At 41.6% G+C, this 14,907-nt stretch overlaps 1 protein-coding gene across 5 annotated transcripts in view; it reads left to right on the forward strand.

The window, feature by feature from the left end:
- The window catches only part of TNRC18 (trinucleotide repeat containing 18), a 672,655-nt gene that overhangs the window by 106,410 nt on the left and 551,338 nt on the right, over positions 1–14,907 (forward strand). For all 5 annotated transcript variants that reach the window (XM_069733831.1, XM_069733830.1, XM_069733832.1 and 2 more), the window contains exon 7: positions 4,227–4,426. In XM_069733831.1, coding sequence (XP_069589932.1) covers positions 4,227–4,426 — 200 coding nt within the window. The remainder of the gene's footprint in view (positions 1–4,226; positions 4,427–14,907) is intronic.

The raw sequence follows: 14,907 nt of genomic DNA on the forward strand, positions 1-14,907 counted from the left end.
TTCAGTAGTGCCAATAGGACAAGCTCCCCCTGTAGGACTGTGGGTTTTCGGTAACTGCTCCGGCTCGCGGCCTAGCTATTTTTTTTCCTGTGGACCTTCTGCTGCCTATCTGAGTTCCAGCACCATTAGCTGGTTCTTGGGAAGACAATGTTGACTAGGTCCCCCTGGTTCCAGTACCGTCAGCTGGTTCCGGGGAGAGCCTTTGGGTTAGGTACCTCCTTCTGGGTATCCGAGTTCCACCAACGTCAGGTGGTCCTTGGTAGTGCTTTGTGGCACGGTTACTTCCTGCTTAGTAACCGGGTTCCAGTACCGTCAGTTGGTGCTCGGTCGTGCCATTGGCTCTTCTACCTTCGGGTAGCCATCCGGGTTCCAGTACAGTCAGCTGGTTCTCGGCAGTGTCTTTTGCTCTTGTACCTTCTGCTCCCCATCCTGGTTCCAGCACCGTCAGCCGGTTCCGGGCAGAGCCTTTGGTTTAGGTGCCTCCTTCTGGGTATCCGAGTTCCACCAACATCAGGTGGTCCTTGGTAGTGCTTTGTGGCACGGGTACCTCCTGCTTAGTGACCATGTTTTAGCACCGTCAGCTGGTCCTCGGTAGTTCCATTGGCTCTTCTACCTTCGGGTAGCCATCCGGGTTCCAGTACCATCAGCTGGTTCTCGGCACTTCCTCAGCCTTCTTTTACCTCCTGCTACAGTTCCAAGTTCAAAACCCTAAAGATGACGACCCTGAAGACCGAGAAGCAAAAGAACAAGAAGATGCAGAACAAAAAGCAGAAGAACATTAAGTATAAGACTAAAAATAAGAGCAAAAGATATTATCTAAATTATAAGCAGAAGAAGACTAAGCAGTGTATGGGGGTGAGTCCGTTCCTCCTCATGGTGCACCTGGAAAATACCTGCTGCTGCAGGCAAAACTGAACGTGGACAAATACTGCTGTAAATCTTATGTGACAGGCAGAACGGAAGGTGTAATCTTCAAACTTTTATAGATAACAACAACAGGAATGCCTGTCACAAATAACAATATGATGATTAAGAAGGATATGAAGAAGATGAAGAAGTTGAATATGAAGAAGAATAATGAATAAGAATGTAAAGAATTAAAAAAAAAAAAAAAAAAGAATAGGAAGAAGGTGAAGAAGAGGATAAATAAGGTGAAGATGTTGATGAAAAAGATGCTGCTGCTGAGGATGATGAAGATGAAAGTGTGGGAGAAGTAAAAAAAAAAAAAAAAAAAAAAGGTGCAGAGCATGGAAGTAGTGAAACAAAAATATCTGACAAAATATAAATATTCTAAATATAGTCAATATCTTTGTAACTCAGAATGTCTTAAAAAAAAAAAAAAAAATTCCTGCTATTCCATTTGATTGGGCTAAAGCTCTATGCCTTTAATGTCTCCTCCACTTCCCCCGATACGTTCTATGTTATTCTTAGTTGTTTTCCTTCATGTGGAATTAACCTGCAAGGAAAGAAAGGGTTTATTTTAATTCCGATATTTTTGTCCCATTGACTTGCATTGGGATCGGGTATCGGCAATATCCGATATTTTTTCGATATCGGCCGATCCAATCAGATACCGATATTTCCGAATATCGGAAGGTATCGCTCAACACTAGTCATTATCCATTTTAATACATTTTTGTGTTACATTTTTAATACATATTGATTTAATAAAAATTATACTTTTTAAATATAAACTATATATTTTGGTTATTGGGTGCATGTTTTCCACTATATGTTCTTGTAATGCAGTATAGTGTGTAATCATGAAAGGTACTTTTAAATTCAAGGGAATTTGGCTTAGTAAATCTTATGTAATGTGTTGTTAAAAAAGCACTCCCGCAAAAGTTTTTGTTTTCTTTATATATAGTCATCATATTATATAGCACTGTGTACTTACAACTGCTCATTTTACCCCTCTGCCACCTTAATTATTCTCTTTTCTCTGTATAAACAGACCCAGCTGCTCCTGCCTCCCCCTGCCAGGGACTTTTACAGTGACTTATAACTCATACAGAGAAATTTGACCTCCCGTTGCTACATAAGCTTAGAAGGATTCAGCCAGTCAGTTTTTAATCACGTGATGTCATAGACTTAATGGAAAACAGAAGAATTAGCTGGGTAGAAGGGCAATGTAAGCAATTGTAGGTGCACAGTGCTATATAATATGATTACAATATACACTGCTCAAAAAAATAGAGAACACTAAAATCCCACATTCTAGATATCACTAAATTAAATATTCCAGTTGCAAATCTTAATTCGTTACATTGTGGAATGCGTTGAGAAGAATTAAACATACTTACAAATGATCAATGTAAATCAAAATTAAGATCCCATGGAGGTCTGGACTTACAATGATACTCAAAATCAAAGTGGAAAATCAAATTACAGGCTGATCCAACTTCAGTGGAATGCCTCAAGACATGGAAATGATGCCAAGCAGTGTGTGTGGCCACCAAGTACCTGTATGACATCCCTACAATGCCTCCGCATGCTCCTCCTCCCAGACCTGGACTAAAGCATCCGCCAACTCCTGGACAGACTGTGGTGCAACATGATGTTGGTGGATGGTGCGAGACATGATGTCCCAGATGTGTTCAATCGGATTCAGGTCTGGGGAACGGGCTTGCCAGTCCATAGCTTCAATGCCTTCATCTTGCGGGAACTGCTGACACACTCCAGCAACATGAGGTATGGCATTGTCCTGCGTTAGGAGGAACTCAGGGCCAACCGCACCAGTATATGGTCTCACAAGGGTTCTAAGGATCTCATCTCGGTATCTAAGGACAGTCAGGCCTCGGCTTTGGGAAAATGGCCACCGCGATCTCTAATGCGCACGCGCGGCATCCCGCGGCCATTTTCCTGCCCCGTGCAGCAGAGCACTCGATCTGCGCACGCGCGGCCCCAGGAAGATGGCCGCCCCCACCGACGAAAGGGATGACAGCGCAGATCGCGCGCTGCTTGTTCACCACTACGCCACTACGCCACCAACGTAAAGCTGAGGAAGAACCAGCGATGTCACCACGCCCTCCCGACCTGACCAGCCTGATTGACAGGCGAAAACGGCGACTTTGGTAAGTTATTTCTCAGCATAGGTGGGGAATCGGGGTACACTACATACACTATAGGAACACACAGCGCAGGCCCTATTTAACAGTATTTATAGCTCAATCTCAAAAAACGGGGTGACAGGTTCCCTTTAATATAAATATTTAGCCCACATAAAATAATAAAGCCTCACTAATAATACTCACTTCCTGCACTGTTCCCTCTGTCTGCACTAGCTGTCCTGCGGCTCGTGCGGTTGTTGTAACACTTGACGCCTGCTCCTAATTAGCGCTGGACTCACTGTCCCCGCCTCAGGACAGAAGAGGAAGTTCGAACTGTAGCTGATCCTTCACTTACTCTTTCTGCTCAATTTGACAGAGGGTGGGGACAGTGATGCAGGCGCAGATTGGACGCCAGGTTCACGTGTACTACAACATCAGGGGAGCCCTGGTGGATGGAGTGCTGAAGCTGCGGGAATGGCACCAGCATGGGAGGTGAGTATAAGCTTAATTATTTTATGGGGACAAAGTGAGGGATACGAGAATAAGTTGTCCAAGTAGTGGACAAATTATTTAAGTATTAAATTCGCTTTCAAATATTGACTAAATCGATTTCGAAATATAATTCCTAACTAGTGATGAGCCAATATATTCGTTACTCGAGATTTTCAGAGCACGCTCAGGTGTCCTCCGAGTATTTTTTAGTTCTCGGAGATTTACTTTTAATCACCACAGCTGAATGATTTACACCTGTTAGCCAGCTTGATTACCTGTGGGTATTCCCTAGCAACCAGGCAACCCCCACATGTACTTATGCTGGCTAACAGATGTAAATCATTCAGCTGCGGTGATTAAAAGTAAATCTCCGAGAACTAAAAATACTCGGTCACCCGATCGTGCTCGGGAAATCTCAAGTAACGAGTATATTCGCTGATCACTATTCCTAACACTTGGAGATAAAAATCTATTATTTTAAATGTTTCAGTACGTATATATTGCATTTTGTACATTTATGAGCACTGAAATTAACAAATATTCTGTCTCAATTATTATTACATTTCATGTAGTAGTAAATATAGCAGCATTTTTGTATTTGTTCCCTGGAAGTGCACATACATGTGTTGTATATTTTCACAACTGTATGAATAGCTAATGGTTTTCATGTTTGCCATATTTCAGGGAAAACAAAGATCTCACTGATATTTCTCAGATGCATCCAGCCGGATGTGCTACTGTTGGATTGAGCCCTAATCTTATGGTAACAGGAGGGGCAGTATTGACCGGACCTTGGGTGCCAGATTCCACCTCACATTTGTCGGCTAATCCCTGGTTATCCAGTGGAATTATGCCTTGTATGTGGCATGCTGATCACCCATATGGTAAGTTTAAAAAGCATCACCAAAATGCGCTTTTTTTTAGCTATTTTTCTGAGCTCCTCTTAGCTGATTTTTGGCCACAGACCACATTAACGTTTTAATGAACAATGATGCACATAGCGCATCATAAGCAGGTGTCAGTTCCCATTCCCTGACGTGCTGTCGTCATGACTTTAAACGGTCACTGCGTGTAAACACTAGGAGTTTCCATGTAAATCTCTGAAATACTTGTTTCATATGGATCCCCCGGCTGAAGATATGCTATACAGAGACATAAGTCACTTTAGACGCTGTCTGGCCTGTAATCCGGTGGTGTCCGTTATTTTAGTTGTTCATAAAAGCACGATCTGACACCGTTTTTTGCACTTCTGAGAAGGAGGCCACTGATCAGAGGCCAGAGTTCAAAGTAACTACAGTTATATGAAAAAGTTTGGGCACCCCTATTAATCTTAAGCTTAATGTTTTATAAAAAATGTTTTTTTTTGCAACAGCTATTTCAGTTTCATATATATATAATAACTGTTGGACACAGTAATGTTTCTGCCTTGAAATGAGGTTTATTGTTCTAACAGAAAATGTGAAATCTGCATTCAAACAAAATTTGACAGGTGCATAAGTTTGGGCACCCTTATCATTTTCTTGTTTTAAATACTCCTACCTACTTTTTACTGACTTACTAAAGCACTTTTTTTGGTTTTCTAACCTCATTGAGCTTTGAACTTCATAGCCAGGTGTATGCAATGATGAGAAAAGCTACTTAAAGTGGCCACTTGCAAGTTGTTCTTCTGTTTGAATCTCCTCTGAAGAGTGGCATCATGGGCTCCTCAAAACAACTGTGTAATCTGAAAACAAAGATTATTCAACATAGTTGTTCAGGGGAAGGATACAAAAAGCTGTCTCAGAGATTTAACCTGTCAATTTCCACTGTGAGGAACATAGTAAGGAAATGGAAGAACACAGGTACAGTTCTTGTTAAGGCCAGAAGTGGCAGGCCAAGAAAAACATCACAAAGGCAGAGAAAAAGAATGGTGAGATCAGTCAAGGAGAATCCTCAGACCACCTTCAGAGAGCTGCAGCATCAACTTGCTGCAGATGGTGTCACTGTGCATCGGTCAACTATACAACGCACTTTGCACAAGGAGAAGCTGTATGAGAGAGTGATGCGAAAGAAGCCGTTTCTGCAAGCACGCCACAAACAAAGTCGTCTGAGGTATGCAAAAGCACATTTGGAGAAGCCAATTTCTTTTTGGAAGAAGGTCCTGTGGACTGATGAAACCAAGATTGAGTTGTTTGGTCATACAAAAAGGCGTTAAGCATGGCGGCCAAAAAAACACAGCATTCCAAGAAAAATAATTGCTACCCACAGTAAAATTTGGTGGAGGTTCCATCATGCTTTGGGGCTGTGTGGCCAATGCCGGCATCGGGAATCTTGTTAAAGTTGAGGGACGCATGGATTCCTCTCAGTATCAGCAGATTCTTGACAATAATGTTCATGAATCAGTGACAAAGTTGTAGTTAGTTACGCAGGGGATGGATCTTTCAGCAAGACAATGATCCAAAACACCGCTCCAAATCTACTCAGGCATTCATGCAGAGGAACAATTACACTGTTCTGGAATGGCCATCCAAGTCCCCAGACCTGAATATCATTGAACATCTGTGGGATCATTTGAAGAGGGCTGTCCATGCTCGGCGACCACCAAACTTAACTGAACTGGAATTGTTTTGTAAAGAGGAATGGTCAAAAATACCTTCATCCAGGATTCAGGAACTCATTAAAAGCTACAGGAAAAAATTAGAGGCTGTTATTTTTGCAAAAGGAGGATCTACTAAATATTAACATCACTTTTCTGGTGGGGTGCCCATACTTACGCACCTGTCAAATTTTGTTTGAATGCAGATTACATATTTTCTGTTAGTACAATAAACCTCATTTCAAGGCAGAAACATTACTGTGTCCAACAGTTATTAGATATATGAAACTGAAATAGCTGTTGCAAAAAAAACTATTTTTTATAAAACATTAAGCTTAAGATTAATAGGGGTGCCCAAACTTTTTCATATAACTGTAACTGCTGCATCATTATAGTTAATGGATCCATGGGGGTTTCATAATAGCAGATTTGCAGTCTTCACTCAGCAACATCCACTGCTGCTTGTTTCTGGAAAACACTCAGTCATAATCACCTCTAATCTTGTAGATAAATTCCCAAAGGGGAATAATTTCCAAATTCTGGTCACTTGAGGGGTATATACTGCTCTTATAGCACTTACAGGCTCTGTATATGGAGTCCGCAATCTGTTCTAGGAAGGTCATGGCAACTGCAAACAATAGCACTAAAATATGGCTCTCCTTCCCTTCTGAGCTTTGCACTGTGCCCCAAAAGTAGTTCCCGATTACATGTATGGTATTGGCACACTTAGCCCATGTTTTGTTATTAGCCCTTATAACAATTAAAAATTTGGGGCTAAAGCTACGTTTTATTGGTAAAAATATAATTATTCTTTCTTCACTGGCCAATAGTATAAATTTCTGTGAGGCACTTGGAGTGTCAACAGGGCTGCCACTAGGAATTTCGGGGCCCCATACTTGCAAATTTTTTTTGGTTCCCTAGAGAGTCCACCCAGGCTCCAGCCTCGCCTCCACCCCTCGAACTGTCCACAGTCCCACCACCTCTCTTGGAAAAACTCCACTTCTGCGTCACATCCTCACCAATCACACATTTACAGTTCCCATCACCACATACATAACCAGCAGCTTTTGTTTTAGCCAAAAGATTTTTTAATCCGCCACTATAACAAGGTAGACTCTTTTGGCCAAGCTCTACTCAACTGTAACTTACTAAACATTTGTTAAAATATCCAATACAATTTTAGGTATATTTTTATTTATTTTTCAATTTTTAAAATAACCAATAATATCACAAACTAGAAACAAAAACCACCACACCATATATTGATCAAACGATACCACATAGAAGTAACAAAAAACACCACACCATGACCAGACCACATATTACCACCACATGGTGACCTAAAAATACTGCATACAAGCAACAAATACGCCACACCATGTCCTGACCACATATTACCACCACATAGTGACCTAATAATAGCACATATAAGGAACAAATACCAACACACCATTATCAGATCACATATTACTACAACATAGTGACAGAATACTACAATACTGATCATTAATAAAAAACAAACAAACAAAAACCCCACAATACTAATATTACCATAAGTGCCATTATACACAGGAGATCTGTACATGGTATATAGTGTCAGTGTACAGGTAATACAGTGGTCTCCAGTGACATTATACACAGTGGATTGATATATAGTGTCAGTGTACAGGTAATATAGTGATCACCAATGACATTATACATAGGAGCTCCGTCTAGTGTCTGTGTTTAGGTAAAGTGTTTTTCCAGTTAGCCATTAAAAGGTATCAACCACTGAGGACTCTCAATTCTAAGTGTTTAGGTAACACACTGAATCGCCAGTGACTTTCCTAGTTGAAGTCATTCATCTTCGCTTTTCATCTTCATCCAGTGCACACCCGTTCCCCAACCTCTACAATACGCCAAATGAAGAAAAAAAAAAAACCGTATCGCTCTGCACAATAACAGGGCATCTCCTCCCTCCACACCCCATCCCTACCCCCTCTCCATGGTAGTATAATGCACCCTCGCACCGGTATAATATGACCCGCACTACAGCTTTACAAAAAAAAAAAAGTTTTCCTTACCTGGCCGAGCTCCAGTGATGTCCTCACCTACGATTCAGCAGAGGTGTGCAGCATCGTTCCGGCATATGACAGTGACGTCATACGTTGGCGACGTGCGCGCTGATGTCAGCTGCCGGCCTGTGATTGGCTGGCGTCTGTTAATTGTTGCCGTGATGGAGGAATCTCCTACACGGCAACAGATTTGAACTGATCATGCTTCGGAAAACGCGCGGGCCCCCTCTGCTCATCAGGCCCCTTACGCCAGTAAGGGCAGTAATGCCCTGATGGCGGCCCTGGGTGTCAATATGCTCATTGCACCGTGGCTGAATTCATGGAAAGGTGTGGTGTGTAAAATTACATCTCTTGTAGGGGGTTCTGTTTTTCTGGCATTTCAGGGGCTTTCCCAATGTGCCATGAAACCCTCAAACCATTCCATCAAAATGTGAACCCCAAAATGGCGCTTCCACTCTTCAGAGCTTTGCAAAAGTAGTTTTCAACCACATATTGGGGTATCTGTGTGCTCAGGAGAAATTGAACAACAGATTGTATGGTTTTTATGTTTAAAAAAAATTCTGTTGAAGCATGGTTGAAAAGCAATGTCTAACTTTTATTTTCATAGATTTTTCATTTATTATTACTTTAGTCAGATGCAAGCTATTTCTGTTGACGATTGTGGGTTTGTTTGTCATTAAAAGAGGGGTACCAACAATTTTGACCACTTGTGTAAATGAAGCCTGAAACTGAATCTGGTGTTTGAACAGTTATGGACAACATTTTGAGACTGACACAAACTGTTTTTTTTTTTTTTTTTTTTCATAAGATTTGCTCCTCACCGTTTTTAAAGCTTTGTCAAATGTTTCTATGGTTACTGAAGTACAATTATAATAATTTGATAGTTTTTATACTCTGAATACATCAAAATTATGTAGATACCATTTTTTATTTATGGCATATTCTGAATGGGATTGAGAGCTTTCCAAAATATTTGTTTTGTCCACTGAGCCATTTGGGTATCACTTTTGCCTTGTGACATGGTCACTACCAAGTTCTTGCATTGTTGCTACTGGAAGCTGCTTTGGGAGAATGTTTAGATACCGTTCTATAGTCATAGCAGTGTTCTTAAATAAATGTTTGAGTGAGCCCAACCCTGGAATGAAAAGCAACCACAGATGATTGGTCACAGAATGCAATACTGTTGGCATGACACAGGACTTATTGTAGCGCTCACATTTTCTTTTCTGGACAATTATTGTTCCACATAGGCTAAAGGTAGCTTGATTAAAGAATATAACTTTAACCTTCTCCTGTTTAGGAACTTTGCTAGAACATTGTCCACTACTTGGCCAACTCCTTACTGATATTAATAACTTAGGAAAGGGCGATGATTATGGTCATCCTCCCAGAATAAAATTATCAGCTCTCAGCTGCCCCTCAATATGATGCGCCAAACCTTGCGCTTAGTCTCGCTCTTCCCACTTGCCCTTGGGCAGTTTCAAATGGGGTAATAATTGTGGGTTTGATGTCTCCTTTGTATTGTCGGCTAATACCATGCCAGGTTTTAGTAATTGAGAGACGTCAATAAGACACCCCCATTACTAACCATAATTAGATTGTAAAAAATACACAGCCAAAATAGAATCCTTTATTTGAAAGAAAGACAGACACCTTTATTTGAAATAAAAATAAAAAAGCACAGTTACGTGTGCATGTGCTATATTTTGTGGTGCAGAGTTTCCTTAAAAATTACTTATACAGTCATGGCTAAAAGTGTTGGCTCCCTTGAAATTGTTTCCTGAAAAGGAATTATTTCTCCCCAAAATTATTGCATGTTTATTTCCTTTTCGTGTATTGAAATAACACAAAAAAAGAGAAAAAAGGCAAATTGCACAGCTTATTTTACCCAAAACCGCAAAAATGGGCAGGACAAAATTGATGGCACCTTTCCAAAATTGTGGGTAAACAAATTTATTTCAAGCATGTGATGCTCTTACAAACTCACCTGTGTCATGTAAGGCTACGTTCACATTTGCGTTGTGCGCCGCTGCGTCGGCAACGCACAACGCAAATAAAAACGCACCAAAACGCACGCTAAAACGCTGCGTTTTGCGACGCATGCGTCCTTTTTTGCCGAAATTTGGACGCAAAAAAAATGCAACTTGTTGCGTTTTCTGCGCCCTTGCGGCAAAAAAAACGCATGCGTCGCACAATGCAGCACAACGCATGTCCATGCGCCCCCCCCATTTTAAATATAGGGGCGCATGACGCATGTGTCGCCGCTGCGGCGCCCGAGGCAAACACGCAAAACGCTAATGTGAACGTACCCTAACAGGTGTGGGCAATATGAAAATCACACCTGAAACTAAATATAAGGGAGAGAAGTTGACTCCATTTTTGCATTGTGTGTCTGTGTGTGCAACACTAAGCTTGAGGAAGAGAACTGTCTGAGGATTTGAGAATCAAAATTGTTGAAAAAATATCAACAATCTCAAGGTTATGGGTCCATCTTGAGATCACATTGTTCCTTCATCCACGATGAGCAACATAATGAAGAAGTTTACAGCCCATGGCACTGTAGCAAATATCTCTGGACGTGCACTGCACAGAATAATTGATGAAACGTCGCAACACAGGGTAGTCCGGATGTTAGATAAGCAGCCCCAATCAAGATACAAAGTAACTCAAGCTGTCCTGCAGGATCAGTGTCAACTCTAACTGTCTTTCATCATTTAAATGAAATGAAATGTTATGGCAGGAGACCCAGGAGGACCTCACTGCAGGGCTGTGGAGTCTGAGTCAGAGTCGTGGAGTCGGAGTTAGTTTTGGTTGGAGTCGGTAGAAATGTACCGACTCCGACTCAAGCTTAAAAAAAAAAGTATTAATATTTCATAATTGAACTTTCATATGAATTTTATAAATGTTAGAACATATATATTTGAGTATCAAACTATGAACAACAGTGATAAGCAGTTCTGCTGGAGATAGAGACATGTCTTAAGGTACCTTCACACATAACGATATCGTTAACGATATCGTTGCTTTTGGTGACGTTGCAACGATATTGTTAAGGAAATCTCTGTGTGACAGCGACCAACGATCAGGCCCCTACTGGGCCATTGTTGGTCGCTGAACAAAGTTCAGAACTTTATTTCGTCGCTGGATCTCCCGTGGACATCGCTGGATCGGCGTGTGTGACACCGATCCAGCGATGTCATCACTGGTAACCAGGGTAAACATCGGGTAACTAAGCGCAGGGCCGCGCTTAGTAACCCGATGTTTACCCTGGTTACCATCCTAAAAGTAAAAAAAACAAACAGTACATACTTACCTACCGCTGTCTGTCCCCGGCGCTGTGCTCTGCACTCCTCCTGTACTGGCTGTGAGCGTCCGTCAGCCGGAAAGCAGAGCGGTGACGTCACCGGTCTGCTTTCCGGCCGCTGTGCTCACAGCCAGTACAGGAGGAGTGCAGAGAAGCAGAGCGCCGGGGACAGACAGCGGTAGGTAAGTATGTAGTGTTTGTTTTTTTTTACTTTTAGGATGGTAACCAGGGTAAACATCGGGTTACTAAGCGCGGCCCTGCGCTTAGTTACCTGATGTTTACCCTGGTTACCGGCATCGTTGGTCGCTGGAGAGTGGTCTGTGTGACAGCTCTCCAGCGACCAAACAGCGACGCTGCAGCGATCCGGATCGTTGTCGGTATCGCTGCAGCGTCTCTTAATGTGAAGGGGCCTTTACTTCCTGTGTGTCACTGCCCTTATCTAATCTTATACTTGGTTAACCTCATGCTGCCCCAACCCCCTACTTACAATGTATGAAACTGAAAGTGAGAATGTGTTGCAAATTCTTAGCAGTAAAGCTCTCCTCTAGACTAGATGTTTGTTGTGCGTCTTCCAAGCATCTCACAACTGCTACTCAGAAGAGGAAGACTGTAAGAAGTATTATCCTTTCAACAAACTTTGCATCAGTTAACTGTGAGTACATGAGGAATAACCGTATTACTGACCACTATATCAGTTGTACGACCTGGCAATAATTTTGTACAATTGTTTTTAGGAAAAACAATTGTCATTTGGATTGTGAATGCAGAATTAAAAACCTGAGAATGTCAAAGAAGCGTCACATTAAATCAGCTGTATTTGAACATTTCACCATCACTCAAGACAAATGATCCAGACGAAAACAAATGCTGTGAAGCCAAGATCAGTGCATATTCAGGCAAAGATAAAAATGCTCCTACCAGAGCTTCTAATCTTAAGAGACATTTACATCGCTTTCATCCAGAAGTACTGAAAGCAGTGGATGAGAAAGACTGCATCCAAACCAATGAACCAGTGCCCAGCTCTTCCAGCCAAACAAAGGAGCAGAAAATTTTGCAGCCATCAGTTGCAAGATATTTTGTCAGTGACAAAGTTACTGTGACAATGACAGTAGATACATTTAAAAAACAGATCATAGAGCTTGTTGATTTACCGCAGATTTCCAGTGTTTTTTGTGTGGATTTCACCTGCGGATTCCTATTATGGAGCAGGTGTAAAACGCTGCGGAATCAACACACAGAATTGACATGCTGCAGAAAATACAACGCAGCGTTTCTGCGCTGTACTTTCCGCACCATGGGCACAGCGGATTTGGTTTTCCATAGGTTTACGTGGTACTGTAAACGTGATGGAAAACTGCTATGAATCTGCAGCGACCAATCCGCTGCGGATCCGCAGCCAAATCCGCACCGTGTGAACATAGCCTAATTCTAACCCTAATTTCAACCCTAGCCCTAATTCTATCCCTAAGTGCAACCCTATCCCTAAGTGCAACCCTATCCCTAAGTGCAACCCTATCCCTAAGTGCAACCCTATCCCTAAGTGCAACCCTAACCCTAAGTGCAACCCTAAGTGCAACCCTAGCCCTAAGTGCAATCCTAGCCCTAAGTGCAACCCTAACCCTAAGTGCAAGATTTCCTTGCGCAGGCATGTACAACGAAGGACATAGAATGAACTTCAATCCAATATTGCGGCCAGCATGCAGCCAGCGGGTAAGGAAAGGATGAATCAAACACCTGAAAACTCCGCCCATATGACCAAAAACCGATCCCGCCAAATTCAGGTGACAGGTTCCCTTTAATGATTCAGCGCTTGGTTGAACTGACGCTAAATGAAAGTCAGTGGAATCAGGTGACTGAGCTGGAAAAATTGCTAGAGCACCCATTTACAGTGACTAAAAAATTACAAGCAGAGGACTTAACTCCAGGTATTTTCTTAAAGGAGTGGAAGAACCTGATGTTTCGCCTGTCCCAAAGGAGGGTTAATTGCAAGTGGCATTGCTGCATCAATAAAACGGAGAGAGGAGCTACTATTACAAAATACCATTCTTTTAGCAGCTGTTTATGTAGACCCAATGCATCGGATTCTTCTAGATGATCAACAGCTAACTAAAGGAAAAGAATCTCTGTTTGAAATAGCAGTAAGGATGAAAGGGTTGCAGAACAGTCAGAAGGAACAAGAAGAATTTGGTCGTCCTGCCACATCTTTACCCTCATCAACTGATGAAGAATTTAATTTCGAAAAGTATTTAGATCACAAGGACCATGCAAAGCGTTCCCGCATAGAAGAATCATCCCCATCAAAGAACACAGCCAGTACATTTGAGCAGAATTTTTCATGTCCACTAAAAGAAATTGAGAAATTTGACCGTTCATCAAAAATAACAGTGCAACAAGTGATTCCTCTGTATCCTGACATTGTCAGAGATGTTGCCCAAGTGGTTACTGCTGTGCCACCAACCCAAGTTAGTGTAGAGAGGTTGTTCTCTGCTCTCAAAATAATTAGATCAGATTTGAGGGCATCCATGAAGGAGGATCTGACAGAGGCAATACTTTTTCTGAGGACAAATTTATAGATTTCTTCTTATTAACTGCATAACAGTGTTTATTGCATATTTACTTACACGAGTTTAGAAAAGTTTATAAAAGTTATTTGCTATATTCTAATTGTATTCTAATAAATATAGTTTTTGCTCTAAGTGGTCTGATTACTTATATGATGGTGAGAAACTGAATAAGTACGATGTTAATATTTGTCAACAGTAAATTTATTGTAACGAATTGGCCATTTATGAAGGAGTCTGAGTCGGAACCTGATAAAATCCAGGAGTCGGAGTCAGAGTCGCAACTGTGGCTTACTGACTCCACAGCCCTGCCTCACTGCTGACTAAAAAAAGCTAGACTGAAGTTTGCTAAAGTGTACATGCGTAAGTCAAAATCCTGGGATAATTATCCTGTGGACAGATGAGACCAAGAAAGATGTTTGGTAAAGCACATCATTCTACTGATTACCGAAAATGGAATGAGGCCTACAAAGAAAATAACAGTACCTAGTCAAATAAGGTGGAGGTTCAAAGATGTTTTAGGGTTGTTTTGCTGTCTCTGGCACTGGGTGCATTGACAGTGTGCAAGGCATCATGAAATCTGAACATTACTATATAATTTTGGGTCACCGTGTATTGCCTATTGTCAGAAAGGGTTTGCATCCTAGGTTATGGGTCTTCCAGCAGTACAATGACCCCAAACATACTTCAAGTATCACTCAGAAATGGATGGGAACAAAGCGATGGAGAGTTCTTAAATGTCCAGCAATGAGTACAGATCCAATTCCCAGTTAAGCCCTTTAGAGAGATCTTAACATTGCTTTTGGCACAAGGCACCCTTGAAATATGAGAGACTTGGAGCAGTTTGCAAAAGATTAGTAGTCAAAAATTC

The sequence above is a fragment of the Ranitomeya imitator genome, chromosome 7 (genome assembly GCF_032444005.1).
Source record: "Ranitomeya imitator isolate aRanImi1 chromosome 7, aRanImi1.pri, whole genome shotgun sequence".
In the NCBI taxonomy this organism is placed as follows: Eukaryota; Metazoa; Chordata; class Amphibia; order Anura; family Dendrobatidae; genus Ranitomeya; species Ranitomeya imitator.